The 12,771-nt window shown below is 34.3% G+C and overlaps 1 protein-coding gene across 5 annotated transcripts in view; it reads left to right on the top strand.

The window, feature by feature from the left end:
• The window catches only part of RBM26 (RNA binding motif protein 26), a 48,465-nt gene that overhangs the window by 28,560 nt on the left and 7,134 nt on the right, over positions 1-12,771 (top strand). For 4 of the 5 annotated variants that reach the window (XM_039714604.1, XM_039714602.1, XM_039714603.1 and 1 more), the window contains exons 14-19: positions 679-750; positions 3,862-3,990; positions 6,140-6,214; positions 6,815-6,985; positions 8,331-8,435; positions 10,923-11,132. In XM_039714604.1, the coding sequence (XP_039570538.1) occupies positions 679-750; positions 3,862-3,990; positions 6,140-6,214; positions 6,815-6,985; positions 8,331-8,435; positions 10,923-11,132 (762 nt within the window). The remainder of the gene's footprint in view (positions 1-678; positions 751-3,861; positions 3,991-6,139; positions 6,215-6,814; positions 6,986-8,330; positions 8,436-10,922; positions 11,133-12,771) is intronic. The other variant, XM_039714605.1, reaches the window with a different exon arrangement.

Below are 12,771 nucleotides of genomic sequence, written 5' to 3'. Positions count from 1 at the left end.
AATAAAGTGAGTCTCTATCCAAAGAACTAAAAGCTAATTTTGCATATATGTATTTTATCTGTTAAACACCTAAAACCATTAAAGAATGAAACTCTGTATCTAGAAGAATTTTTAGAATTTGTTCATCTCCCCTAATAAAAGAGTGTACCACAGTGAATAATGTGAATTATGACAGAATCGGTTGTGTTACTCCCATTAGAAATAGTCTTTAATGTTTTATTATGTTCACAACATTTCCTTATTAGCATTATGCCACTGCTTTGGTTTTATCTCTGGAAAGGAAGACCAGCACAAATCAGAACATATTTGTAATTTAAATTCCATCAACTTTTTGCATTTGATGCAGATGTAATCTGCAAATAGCAGATTATAGAGCACAGGAGCTGCAGTGTATTTAAAAGGGCCTGTGCAGATAATCCTCTGCCAGCTAGCATGTCTTGAACTTGTTACAAAAAGTATGTAGGATAATCTTTGATTCCAAATTTGGCTTTGTATTTGTCCTACCCAATTACAGACATATATAACTGAAAAATCAAATATTTAAAATTAATTTTGTCAATTGTTTGAATATTTTTCTTTTATTGTTGCTTAAAAGTCTATGATGTTATTAAATATTTTTTCTAAATTGCAAGTGCTTGTAGTGTACATTTGAACTATAATTATGCTTTGTTTTCTTAGAATGTGACTAAATTATCTGTGAAGGATAGACTGGGTTTTGTGTCGAAGCCAGTTACTCCAACAACTGAAAAGGTAAGAAAATGTCTCATATTTTCTCCCCTCATACATGTTTTCAGTAGAATTATTTTTTTTATCAAACCCCTTGTGTCAGTATTGTTTCATAACTATGAATCAAACAATTTGTGAAGGATTAGTTTTAGGAAGTATAATAAGTCAAAACTCAGCAGATGGCTAAATGATTATAAGAAGGACAAAAGCTGCTATTTTGTGGGTTTTGTTTAATCTATCAGGTTCCTTTTATTCAGTAATAAAAAGAACTGGATATGTTCCATAATCCTGACATGTTTAGAAGTATACAAAAATAAATCTAAAAAATAAATGAATTTTGACATTACATATGACACTATAGAAAGCAGTTCTACAAAATGTTTCTGGCCTTCTGTGCTTCGTAAAAGATGATGCTGTAAACATTTAGCGTTTTATTTGGTTTTACAATTTGCAGTACTTGTGAAAAGATAAAGGTGGAAATTAATCAGTATAGAAAGGACAAAGGTAAGGGGAGAAAGGTGCATCTGAATTGTGGTTATGAGCTATGTATTTTGGCCAGTGTTTCCAATTCTCAGAATACAAGTGGTTGATGTGTTTACTATAGTAGCAAAGTTTGTAGTGCGTGTTTCCAGAACTATTTAGTACTTCAGGGGATAGGCTTCCCCAGTGTTTTAACATTTGAGAAAACTTGTGGTAGAAAGACAGGATTTTACCTCCTAACAGGCTTCCTCTGTCTAAGTATATGTCTTTTCTATTGGGAGTTAGCTTGACCTGAAATAAATGAAGCATCCACTGTATTTCCCCACACACATCCCCTCCCACCCCTTTTCAGTATGGCCGTTGATGGATTAAGTGGCATCCAACGGGTAAAATTCACTCCAGAGGTGCTTAACATAGAAAGGCAACAATACTTGAAGTTGTTAATGTTAGCTGTCATATTAGAGAATGCATCTTTGATTCATTTCAAACCAAGCAGTCCACCTAAATGCATTGATCAAGGCTTCTAGCCTGTATTTTGTTGTTAGTTTGGTTAATTCCATTCTCGGTACTCTAAATTAGTTGCAGATAAATACCTTGCTGTGTATTCCTGATCTACATTTTACATATATAATATGTGCTTTAGTAAAAGGAAGTCTGCTTCATCTCGCAGCTTGAATGGAAATACTTTCTTTTCCTGATTGTGTAAGAGCTGAGTTATCCTGAAACACTTTTCTGCAAAGATGAAATTTTATGCTAGAATGATTTTCTGTTCTGTTGTGTTATAGTACAGATGTGATTTTGTTGAGGGGCTGGGCTGTTCACTGGATGTGTTGTGAAACAGCAGTTTCCTTTGACATTTGTAGTAGGATTCTAAAACCTGATTTGACTTACTTCTACCTACTGTTACCTCTTTACAAGAAAATAGCTTGCCTAGTTTGCAGTTACTGTATTCTATAACCATTAGAAATAAAATTACTGATGTCCATCAAAAAACAGAGGTGTCATGTCCTAGATTTTTTTTGCACCTGATGGAGTTCACGGTTTGACAAGAACTTTGCAATGAGAAAGGAGGTAGCTATTCTTCACAAAAAGCAGGAGGAAAAGGTGCTAAAACAGTCATTGTGAGACCTTGTAGGATCTGTATGGACTTAAAATTTGTGGACTTGTGAAGAGATTCACGCTATTCACACTATTGCTTCTCTTGAATAGTATTAAGCGATTTAGAAGACCTTAGTGTTGCTTTTGACTTATCTGTGTTGGTGCTGTGGCTTCTCTCTTTACATCTCCTACATAAAAGAGATGAGAAGATGTGGTTCACTCTGCCCTGAAGACAGTTCAGGCTGAAAGGAAATGTGTCAATATTTTTGTCTTTGCTTGATCCTCTGTTTGTTTGTCTTGTAGCCTGTCCTAAAGCTACTTTGTAATAGAAACTGTATGATTCAGATATGCATACTTAAATGTTCTTTAATAGATTTAGAAGAAAAATCCGTCATCTTTGTAATGGCCTGCTTAGAGCATTTTGTACCACCTTCTATAACGTGTTCATTTCTTTTTGCTGTTGTTTTCTGTATACTGCGTACTCTTGAAAATACTACACAGTGGAAAGAAATAGCATAAATATCACACTGAAGTGTAAAGGGTTTATATAAACCTTTCCTGTTGTAAATTCTTCTAAGCTCTTGGTCTTTTCTGCCTTTCTGTCTCTTGTCTCTTGTTTTTTTTCCCCTTCCTGTTGGTGGGCATTTTGCTATTTTATGGAATGCATGGTGACCAATAGAATCTGCATGCATCTTTTAATTTTCCACATAGATAAAAAGTATTTTTAAACTCCTGGAAATCATACCAATTACATACAGTCTTCTATTTGCTAACAAGACAGACAAGATCATACCTGTATTATCTCTAGGACTTAGCTGTGGAGTTTTCAATATTAGCATGCCAAAAAAACTCTTTAAGGAACAGTCTAAGAAAACAGAATAGTTCAAATCTTCAGGTATTTTGGAGAGGTGCATAGTATGTTTTAGGGAGATGGTGAAGCAGTCCTCGGTGTTCTCAGTAAGTCATGGAGAAATTTCATACCTCATTACAAATGTAGGAAAGAGAACAGAGAGATATAGGAGTCTCTTCCTGTGCTGTATAATGTTGAAGACTTCTTTATACTTGAGTTACTGCTTGCTGATTTTGCAAGCTCTACTTTGCACAAACTGTATGTGAAAAGAAACAGTTGTCTCTGTGTTGGACCTTAGTCTCTAAAATTATGTTGAACTTTTGCTTGGAAAATTAATGAAATACTGTATTTTGGACTTCAAAACACAACAACAACAGTAACTCTTGCAAAAATCTCAGTTTTCTGTTTCCTTAGTTATGCTCAAATACGTAAATATTTATGTATTTGAAACTTGGAAGTGAATACCAAATCTCAGTGGAGAGGATTTATAAGCTGGTGTTGATAACTTACATATCTGATGTAGTGCTGCCTCTTCAGAAATTGTTTAACTTCAACAACTCCAAATATAATTGCTACGCCAAATTTTTATATTCCATATCATCAAAAGAGACAAAAGAAAAGACACTTATATATTTTTGAGCACTCATGCGGGTTTTTTACAAGATTGAAATTCACTGGCAAAAAAATAAAATGATTTCCTCCTATAGGTTTTATCTACTTCTACTGGCTTGACAAAAACTGTGTACAACCCTGCTGCTTTGAAGGCAGCACAGAAATCTTTGCCTGTTGTTTCCACTTCCGTGCTAGACTCTAATGAAGCACAGAAGAAAAAACAGGTAAATTAAATATGCTTCTTTTTAAAATGGACCTAGGTTGGGAACTTGTGACCTAGAGATAGAGCACTATGTATATTCCTCTCAAGAATGTAGATGAAATTTGTTGCAAGATTAAATTCACTATAATGTTTTTCTTCCCCCCCACATATTACAAGAAAATTCAGCATTGTTTTGTTATTTTTCAGTGTATGTTCAGGCAGTGTAAGCAGGTTTAAAACTGTAGAAATTCAAAATGTGAAACACTTTTTCCTGGAATCAGAATCTACACATTGAGGTATGAATTGTCTGTTGTGAGTGAAAGGGAGTATAGTATAGTCACTGTTCTTCTCTCTTAAACTATTCTGGAGCTGGCCACTATTCTCAGTATATTTTGTACATGTGACCAAAATGGTTTCTTCAAGAGAACTGAGAATTTTATGACTCTGCATTTTCTTGTTTCAAAGCTATAGTTCTTCTGTGCCCACTTTTATTTTTACATAGTGCTAGACTTTCTCTTTTTATATATGTTAGAAAGGAAACACAACAAAAATGTATTTGGACTTAATAGGTCACTCAGCTGTAGTTCAGCTTGCTTAGAATTTTTAGGAGAGCATAGCAAAACTCCTTTTTCAGGTTTGTTCTTATTATTTGGAGAAACTAAATACAGGACATTATTTGCCTTACTGTTTTTTAACCACAAATTATGAATACAAAGTTACGTCCAAATGTAAGTGTTGAAATCAGTATAATTGTTAAAGATTTTGGTCAAGTACTGCTAAATTTCTGTAATTTCTGACTAATGTAATTTGAACTAGCAGTTTGTAGCTGCATGTGAGTTTTGCCACTGGTCCAGAATTTATGAAAAGCAGTTCTGATTTTGAGATTTCATTTCATGTTTGTTCCCTAACACATATTTTTAGAATTACAGCCTTTAACTTTCAAGTTAAGGTGCTAAATGCCTGTAAAATGGCAAAAACCTTGTAGTAAAATTGTTAACTCATCATAGGAGCTATAGAGGTTTTTTTTGAGAGAAGACACTGAAATTGTGTCTAAGTGATTGGCTCTTTTTTCATGTGATCTTGTGCTCCTTCCTGCCTTCAGAGATTTCTGTTACAATATACTAGTACTTGTGGAAAGACATCATTTTGTGGGACTGATTCCCTTCCTTTCCTCTTGTCTCCCTAGCTTTTTTTCACATTCATCCCCTTACCTTACCTGCCCTTTGCCTTCAGAGAAATGATTGTACACTGTATTGAAAAACTAACATTTCATGCAGCAGAATTTGTCAGTATTTGGGAAGACATACAGAAACTTAACTACTATTTCTTTTTCTATGGCTGCTGTGGATTTACAATCTCTGTATAAGATATTCCACTTGCAGTTGATCCCAGTTGATCATCTTCTGCCTCTCCTCTACTACTCCATTAAATATCTTGATATCAAAGCTCTTAAGGGTTTTCTGTTGTCTTAAGACTTCTGTATTTGAGAACAAGAAGCAACTGCTTTCTTACAAGCACCATTAGTAGGCACTGAGTACAGCAGGGGTGGCATCTCATCCTGCTTCTCATTCAGAGTGCAGTATTGTCACTCACTGATCAGTTCCAGTTCAATTTGATTTGCCCAATGCCTGGTCAAGGTTCTTTTGTTGGCAGATGGAGTAGCTGTATTGTTGATTCCCAGTTAGAGTGCTCAGACACAAAAGAGGTGTTTTTCTTTGGGTGACACTTCAAGTGTAGGGAAAAAAAAAAGTTTTCTTTATACTTGTAACAGTTCTGGAGACTCTGTTTTAATTGATGGGCTTGATTTACAGTTGCTTTCAAAATGATTGTGCTCACACATTTAAGCACTTGCATGCTGTACCTCTTGAGGTAGTGTAGTATGTTGCCTTTCAGCTTTCAGTGGAGTTGTGTAAGGTGTTACTTTATATGTGAGCAATAATAAAGTCTTCCCAGCACAGATCTAACTAAATAAGATAATTAGATCTTTCTTTATTTTGGTGATATATTATATTCGAAAACATAGTTGAAAATATCAGTACCTTGCATTTCCTGTTACTAATTTTTTCCATGTTGTTGTAAGTTACTACTGTGTAGTTGTCAGGTATAGTATATTATTCTGGCATTAATGCTTCAAAGTCTAGAAATTTTCTGTAATCTTTTTATGCTTCTAGGAAGCATTGCGACTTCAACAAGATGTGAGGAAAAAGAAGCAAGAAATCTTGGAGAAGCACATTGAAACACAGAAGGTAAAATACTATCATTAAAGACAGTAATCAATTCAGTTATAAAATCTCAGTTCAATTTAAAATATTTCAGAATTTGTAAGAATGAACAAAAAAAAGGCCTATAAAATAAGCATTATTTCAGGTTTATAGTTTTAATCTAACTTGTCCTGTTAGTTCATTTAAATAAAGCCCTACAAGCTTATGCAATTTATGTCCAGTTTTAACTGATACTGCCTAATTTGGGAGCAACATGCATATGTCAGTTCTGTTCGACAAGAGCAGGAGAGAATTATGTAGGAAGTGATGCATGACTGCACTTAGGCTTAGGAAGAGAAAAAAAGCCAAAATGTCATTTAAGATTAATAAAATTTTGAAATAATTCAAGTGTGTTAAGCAAATCTGTCCAAATGAATTGGAAATATCAGATGTTCATTTGGAAACTAATCAGAGATTCAGACAAAGATTTTAATTTATACAATATGTTAAAAATCCTTTGTGTTGATTTGTAGGCCAAAGAAAAGAAATGCAGTATTTGTTTTTTCCATTATTATAATGACCAGTGGAAAATAGATCTGTATTAGTAGCTGGGTAAAAATACTTTTCTTTTTCTGAACTGGACAGATGCTGATTTCAAAGCTGGAGAAGAATAAAGCCATGAAGTCAGAAGACAAAGCAGAAATCATGAAAACACTGGAAATTTTGACTAATAGCATTACCAAGTTAAAGGATGAATTAAAAGGTGTATCACCAGGAGGAGGGACTCCTTTAAAAAGCATGAAAACTAAAACTCAGGTACTCAGGTTTTAGTCAGCTTGTTAATTGATGAATTCACGTGTTTGTTTCAGAAGAATAAAAATAAGTAGTCCCATCAGCAGTATTTAAAAGCAAACTGGTGTATCCTGGAAGAGGTATTTTCTTTTTCAGACTTGGCACAGTTCTGTAACAGAGAAGTCTTCATTAAGACCACTAACAATAAGCCTCAAAAGTTTTCATTACACCAGTGTCACTGTCTGCTCTGTGAGTGCTAACTGCTGGTCACCATTAAATTTCAGAAGCGCTTCTCTTGTCATGTTACTGATGTATTGCAGCACAGTGGGATTTCAGAGACACTGGTTCCAATTTTGAAAATTTGGAAAACCATTATATAGATAATGGATTTTTTCATCTGGTTGCAGTAGATAATCAGCAAATGGGGGTGAATGGGCTTGAGGTTGAAGTTGCCGGTTGAATAATCAAGGTGGTTTTTTTTTTTATTTTAAAGATTCCAGGAAAAAACCAAAAAAAATCACCTTTCTTTATCAGTGGTGATGCTTGGTTTCCAACTGTCACAAGCACAAAACCTTAATCTCATGACATCCAGCCTTTGCAAAGATTCTGTGCTGTTGTTTTGAATCAAGATGTGTAAATGTAAACTGTTTCACAATCCTCTGTAGTTTTTTTATAGTTAGCTTTCATTTGTGATGTCACTGAAATGTTTGGGTCCTACTTTTTCCATTAGAAAAGTTTCGCTTTGGATCAGAACTTCAAATTAAGTTTTCATGGTCACATCTTTCCCTGCACGTCAGTGGTTGCAGTGAACCTGTGCCTAATTGGGGTTCAGATACACATTTCTGTTTCGTATATATTTTCTGAACTTCAATAATTTTTTTAAGGTACTGTGTCCTGGAAGGTAACTTTGAGTGCATCAGAGACCAGTCTTGTTAGCAAAGGTCTTGTTACTTCCTGTGGTTTTTTACTGTGATCTGAACAGAACCAGCATATTTGTGCTTTTGCATTATGATGTTGTAATAAACTTAGATGCTTTTTCGCAGTACTGATCACAGATTTTGTGTACTGCCTTTTTCATCTTTTTTTTAGTTCATCTCATCACCATAACATCTTGAATTTTTATTGTATAGAAAAAATTCCATTAGCTTTGGCTTTGCTTGGTAGTGTAAAAGGTTTGACATCACAAAGCTCAGATGAAAGTTTGACCTTGCCATGAAGACTCCTAAGCTTGTGCTTTGTTTGTTTTGGGAGGTGGAAACCCAGTGAAATAAGTAGTATACCTGCAAAGTTGCAGCTTTTTATTGAACAATTGTTTCCTTAGTAGAGAATGTGAACTGTGGAACTAATAATATCCATAACATTTTTTTAGATGCAGAAGGAGTTACTAGATACTGAACTGGATTTATACAAGAAGATGCAAGCTGGGGAGGAAGTTACTGAATTAAGAAGAAAATATACAGAACTGCAGCTGGAAGTATGTTTATGTCTTCTTTTATAGCAATTAACTTTTAATCAAATAGTTTCCTTTATGTTTATTAGCTTGCATATTGTATAATGAACTATTTTTATCCAGAGTGCACTATTAAGTTGCATGTAGATGGAGACATTTAGCTATAATGTTTTAAAAAACCACTTTCTCTTCTGCAGTGGAATTGAGAAATAATATTGTCTCTAATTGCAATTGCTAATCTGTTTAAATTCTGTAGCTGTTTAGATGACATGATATTTTATAGATTTGTGGATATTAATGCTTTCTTGAGAACGTGGAGTGTTTTTAAATTGTTGCCTGAAGGTCGTTTTGTGTTTGACCCAGAAAAGTTAAGAAATACTGCCTAATCTTTTGTTTCTAAGTGTTAGCATCCTTTTAATGAGATTAATCAAAAAGCCCGAGGTGTCAAAAGTAATATTATTACAGTGTTAGTTTCAAGAGGAGAACTTAACAGAAGCAAATACAGTGTTTTAAGAAGTAGTCAATGTGTAGAAACAATTTTTTCTTTTAGGTATTTAATTTTAAAAAAACTTGAGATGGCTGTACAAAATTCTTCATATGTGTGTCTAATTTTGAGATATTATGAATACTGTGAGTGTTATTCTGTGTTATATTGCACTTTCTTGCAGTATGTACTTGAATCACTTGGTAATCTTATTTCTTTTTACTGTTAAGCAGGGCTGCAGTGTCGCTTAAATTACTCTTGTCTTAATGAAGCTTGGTCATGTCTTACGTATTACTGCATATGAATACAGCGCACATACGTGCAGCCAAGTTGCATTGAATCCTTACTTTAAGTTGTTATGCAGCTTTGGTAATTGTGAAATAGTTTTGCTAATAAATCAAGCCAGTTGAGTAGAGATGATACAAAAGCTTATGTTAACAGTATATTTTCTCATGGTGAGTAATACTATATACAAGTACTGAAAGCTTGTTTATAAATTCTGCATCTCAAAATAAGTGAATTGAATGACATGTACAATAGGAGAAGTTAGGTGCACATTTAAGATAAAGTTGTATCATAGCTAAGTGCACTAATCCTTCATCTCTAAGTCTGTTTGTATTTTGAGTTAGGTAAAAAAGAGCTCTTTCAGGACAGTAGTATTTAAATGACTTTTCTGAATTCTTTAGCAAATACCAACAGAAGTAGATGAAGAAAAACAGGGTCATCAGTAATGCACACTTGTGTTTCAGGGAACAGCATGAAATATATCTCTTGCACAGATTACAAGAGGGATAGGAGGTTTTTTTTCCCTTGATGTTTGTTTGATTCTTCAGTATTCTTAAAAATTATTTTAAAAACTTTTACTTACACATTGTGCTTGTGACTTTGACTCCCACAATATTTAATGTGTTGTTTCTTTGACTCATAACCTGTTTTTCTGTTCCAGGTGACCCTGACTTTACTGAAAGAAAATCCAAATAGTTTACAGCTTGTTTGTTGAATCAGCATGCTCTGAATTACTCATTTAAACATTTTTAAATGATTAAAAAACCATAAACAAAGAACGAAACTGGAAAAACCCAAACACCTCAGGATTATGTTTATAAAAAACTAAATAGCAAACTAGATACTATTGTAAATTTATCTGAATAATTTAATGAATAAATCCATAAGAAAATGATCTCATGGGTGGCATCTCTGACATGGATTAAAGTAGTGCCATCGCTGCTTGAGTTTGTAAAACACTGTAGGATTTATTAAAAGGGTGATGATTTCATTTAACGTTTGATTCCTATGGCAGATCTATTTGGGTTCAAAAATATGTATTTTCTTGCTGTAAACATTGAAATTAGATACTTGAAAGTGGTCTTTCAAAGCTTAAAGTAGCTTTTTGAAATTATTTTTTAAATGACTGTCCCTGTCATTGGCCTTTTGATTGTTCTTGAAGAGCATGTGCTAGTTCTTTAGAAGGTGTACACAGATACTGTGGAAATGGCAGTTTTTGAATACTTAGAGCCAAGTGTTCATTGAATAAATACTTTGTCCTTGGAGAGGCCTGTTAGAAGCCTTTGTTTGCATCTCAAAATTCTCTGGCCAAAAGCTCTTAAGCTGCAATAATTCTGGTCAGAATAAAGGTCTTGCTTAAACTTCAGAGACAAATGGATAAAGAGACTAATTAAGTAGTTGGACACCATATCAAGCAATTTTGATAATGAAATTTCAGATATGCAGCAGTTGTTTTTTCCTATGAGGAGTTAATCTTCAGAGATAAGGGCTCATTTAATACCTGAGTTTGGTTTCCTAGTTCCATCCTGTCATTGGTCTGGTAATAATTGGCCTTTAGATAATTAGCTTTTGAATGTTACTTAAATGTTCACCTTCTGTTATTTTAAGACCTGCAAAGTGCTCTTTCTGGGGCTTTCTTGGGGATGTGTTTTTAGGAAACATCAGAATATGTATTTGTTAATTCTATCCAAACATGTAGACGGTGAATTTTAAACTGTTAATGTTATGTGTAAACACCTTAGGCTGCCAAGCGAGGGATTCTCTCTTCAGTTCGCGGCAGAGGGGTTCACGCGAGGGGCCGGGGTGCATCGCGCAGCCGAGGCAGAGGAATCCGGGGCCGGGGCAGAGGCAGAGGAGTTCCTGTGCACGCGGTGGTGGATCATCGGCCCAGGGCTCTGGAGATCTCCGCGTTCACCGAAAGTGACCGAGAAGATCTTCTGCCTCATTTTGCGGTATGTCACAATTGCACTCTTTTTTTTCCCTTTGCATAACATCCTTCCATTGAATGACTTTCTCCTGATTCAGTTTATCTGGAAATATTGTGTAGGAATGAATCTTTAGCATGATATGCAGAGCATGCACTAGGAAAAGGTAAAACAGGAAAAATACATTGTTGCTTCAACTAGTTATAGCTGTAATCACATGGCATTTACAAGGGTTTTTTTTCCTTAAAAAGACAAACAGCTTGTAGTATTTATTTGCTCAGGACAAATGTAAATTTTTTTGCAGTTTTTTTAAGTACAGAAAGATAAAATAACTGAAGGAATGGTGAGAACAAAGTTTGATTTATTGCCAAACTTTCAGTACCTGAAGTCATTCTGTCTTTGTTGAAGAACCTTAAAAAGTGCTTAACAAAAATTTTTTTCAAAGATTTTCAATGGTTTTGCCCAGCTTTCTGAATTTAAGAGTCAGAGTGAAAAATTGTGCAATCATATGTACATCTTAAAAAGGCATCCATTTCTGTCTAATCATATACTTAAGCTTAAGAGGTCAGATATTTTTCTACTTTTCTGTTTTCAGTCTAAAAAATGATAAATGAACATACATAATTTTTAGCAAATTTTTCTTTGCAAATATAATAGTGAAAAATTAACATAAATTTATAAAACCCCTTATCCTTCATTAAAAAAAAGAGTACAATAAAAGCAAATTTATTTATTTTGTGGAATAAATGCTAAGAAAATCATGGGAATCTCCATCTGTGCCAGCCTCCTCTGTATTTGTTTGGGGATTTTTCCCCAACATTTAATTGCAGTGGTCCACTCTGAAGGGAGAAGTCCAGGAGCCAGTTAGTCCATTAAATTCTGCTCCAGTCAGTGTGCTTAATGTTTCCTGTCAGGCAGTCATGCAGGAAGCTTTAAAAAAAAAAAAAGAAATTAAACAAGGACCCGTCTCTCTTTTTATTGGAAATTTACTATCTTTAACAAGCCAAAATATTAATCAAAAAGAACCTTAGTAACATGAACAAATACAATTCCATTCACAGTGTTAGTAGGATATCAGTGAGAAAAAAAATTAATAATTAATTTTGCAGGTTGCAAGTTTGCTGTTTTAAACTTGCTTCAGATTCCATTGGAAATGCTCTGAGCTGTATTTCTGGTTTTGTGATGTGATGCAGCCCTCTGCACATCAGCAGTGCAGTCCACTTACACAGATGTGGTTTTTTTGTTGGTCTTAGAAGCTTGATGGCAGCCTCAAAGGTAGCAGTACCATCACAGCCATTACAGGAATAGATAAATCATGTTATTAAGATGCTGAAACACAGTTAAGTTTTCAAACTTTTTCTGCAGTTCCTGTAGAAATATTTCTGAGGACGAGTTTCATAATAGGCTAATGTAATAATCTCAAGATCCCTTCTTTCTAATCAGAAGAGAAATACTAAAGCAGAGCAGCCTATTTCTATAACAGTTTTACCTCATACCTATAGGAATTGGGAAATCCAGAGACAAGAGCACTTTGATGGTTTAGAAGTGTAAGTACAAGTAACCATATTCTTGGCTAGGATAGTACTCTGGCATCAAGACTGTCAAGTATACACTGTTCCTGTTTTCTAATTTTTTTATGACATTTTATTTAGGACTGCATTTTTAG

The sequence above is a fragment of the Passer montanus genome, unplaced genomic scaffold (genome assembly GCF_014805655.1).
Source record: "Passer montanus isolate IOZ18808 unplaced genomic scaffold, ASM1480565v1 scaffold30, whole genome shotgun sequence".
Taxonomy (NCBI): Eukaryota; Metazoa; Chordata; class Aves; order Passeriformes; family Passeridae; genus Passer; species Passer montanus.
The sequence above is the reverse complement of the archived record's forward strand: the minus strand, read 5'-3'. Positions and strand labels throughout refer to the sequence as shown.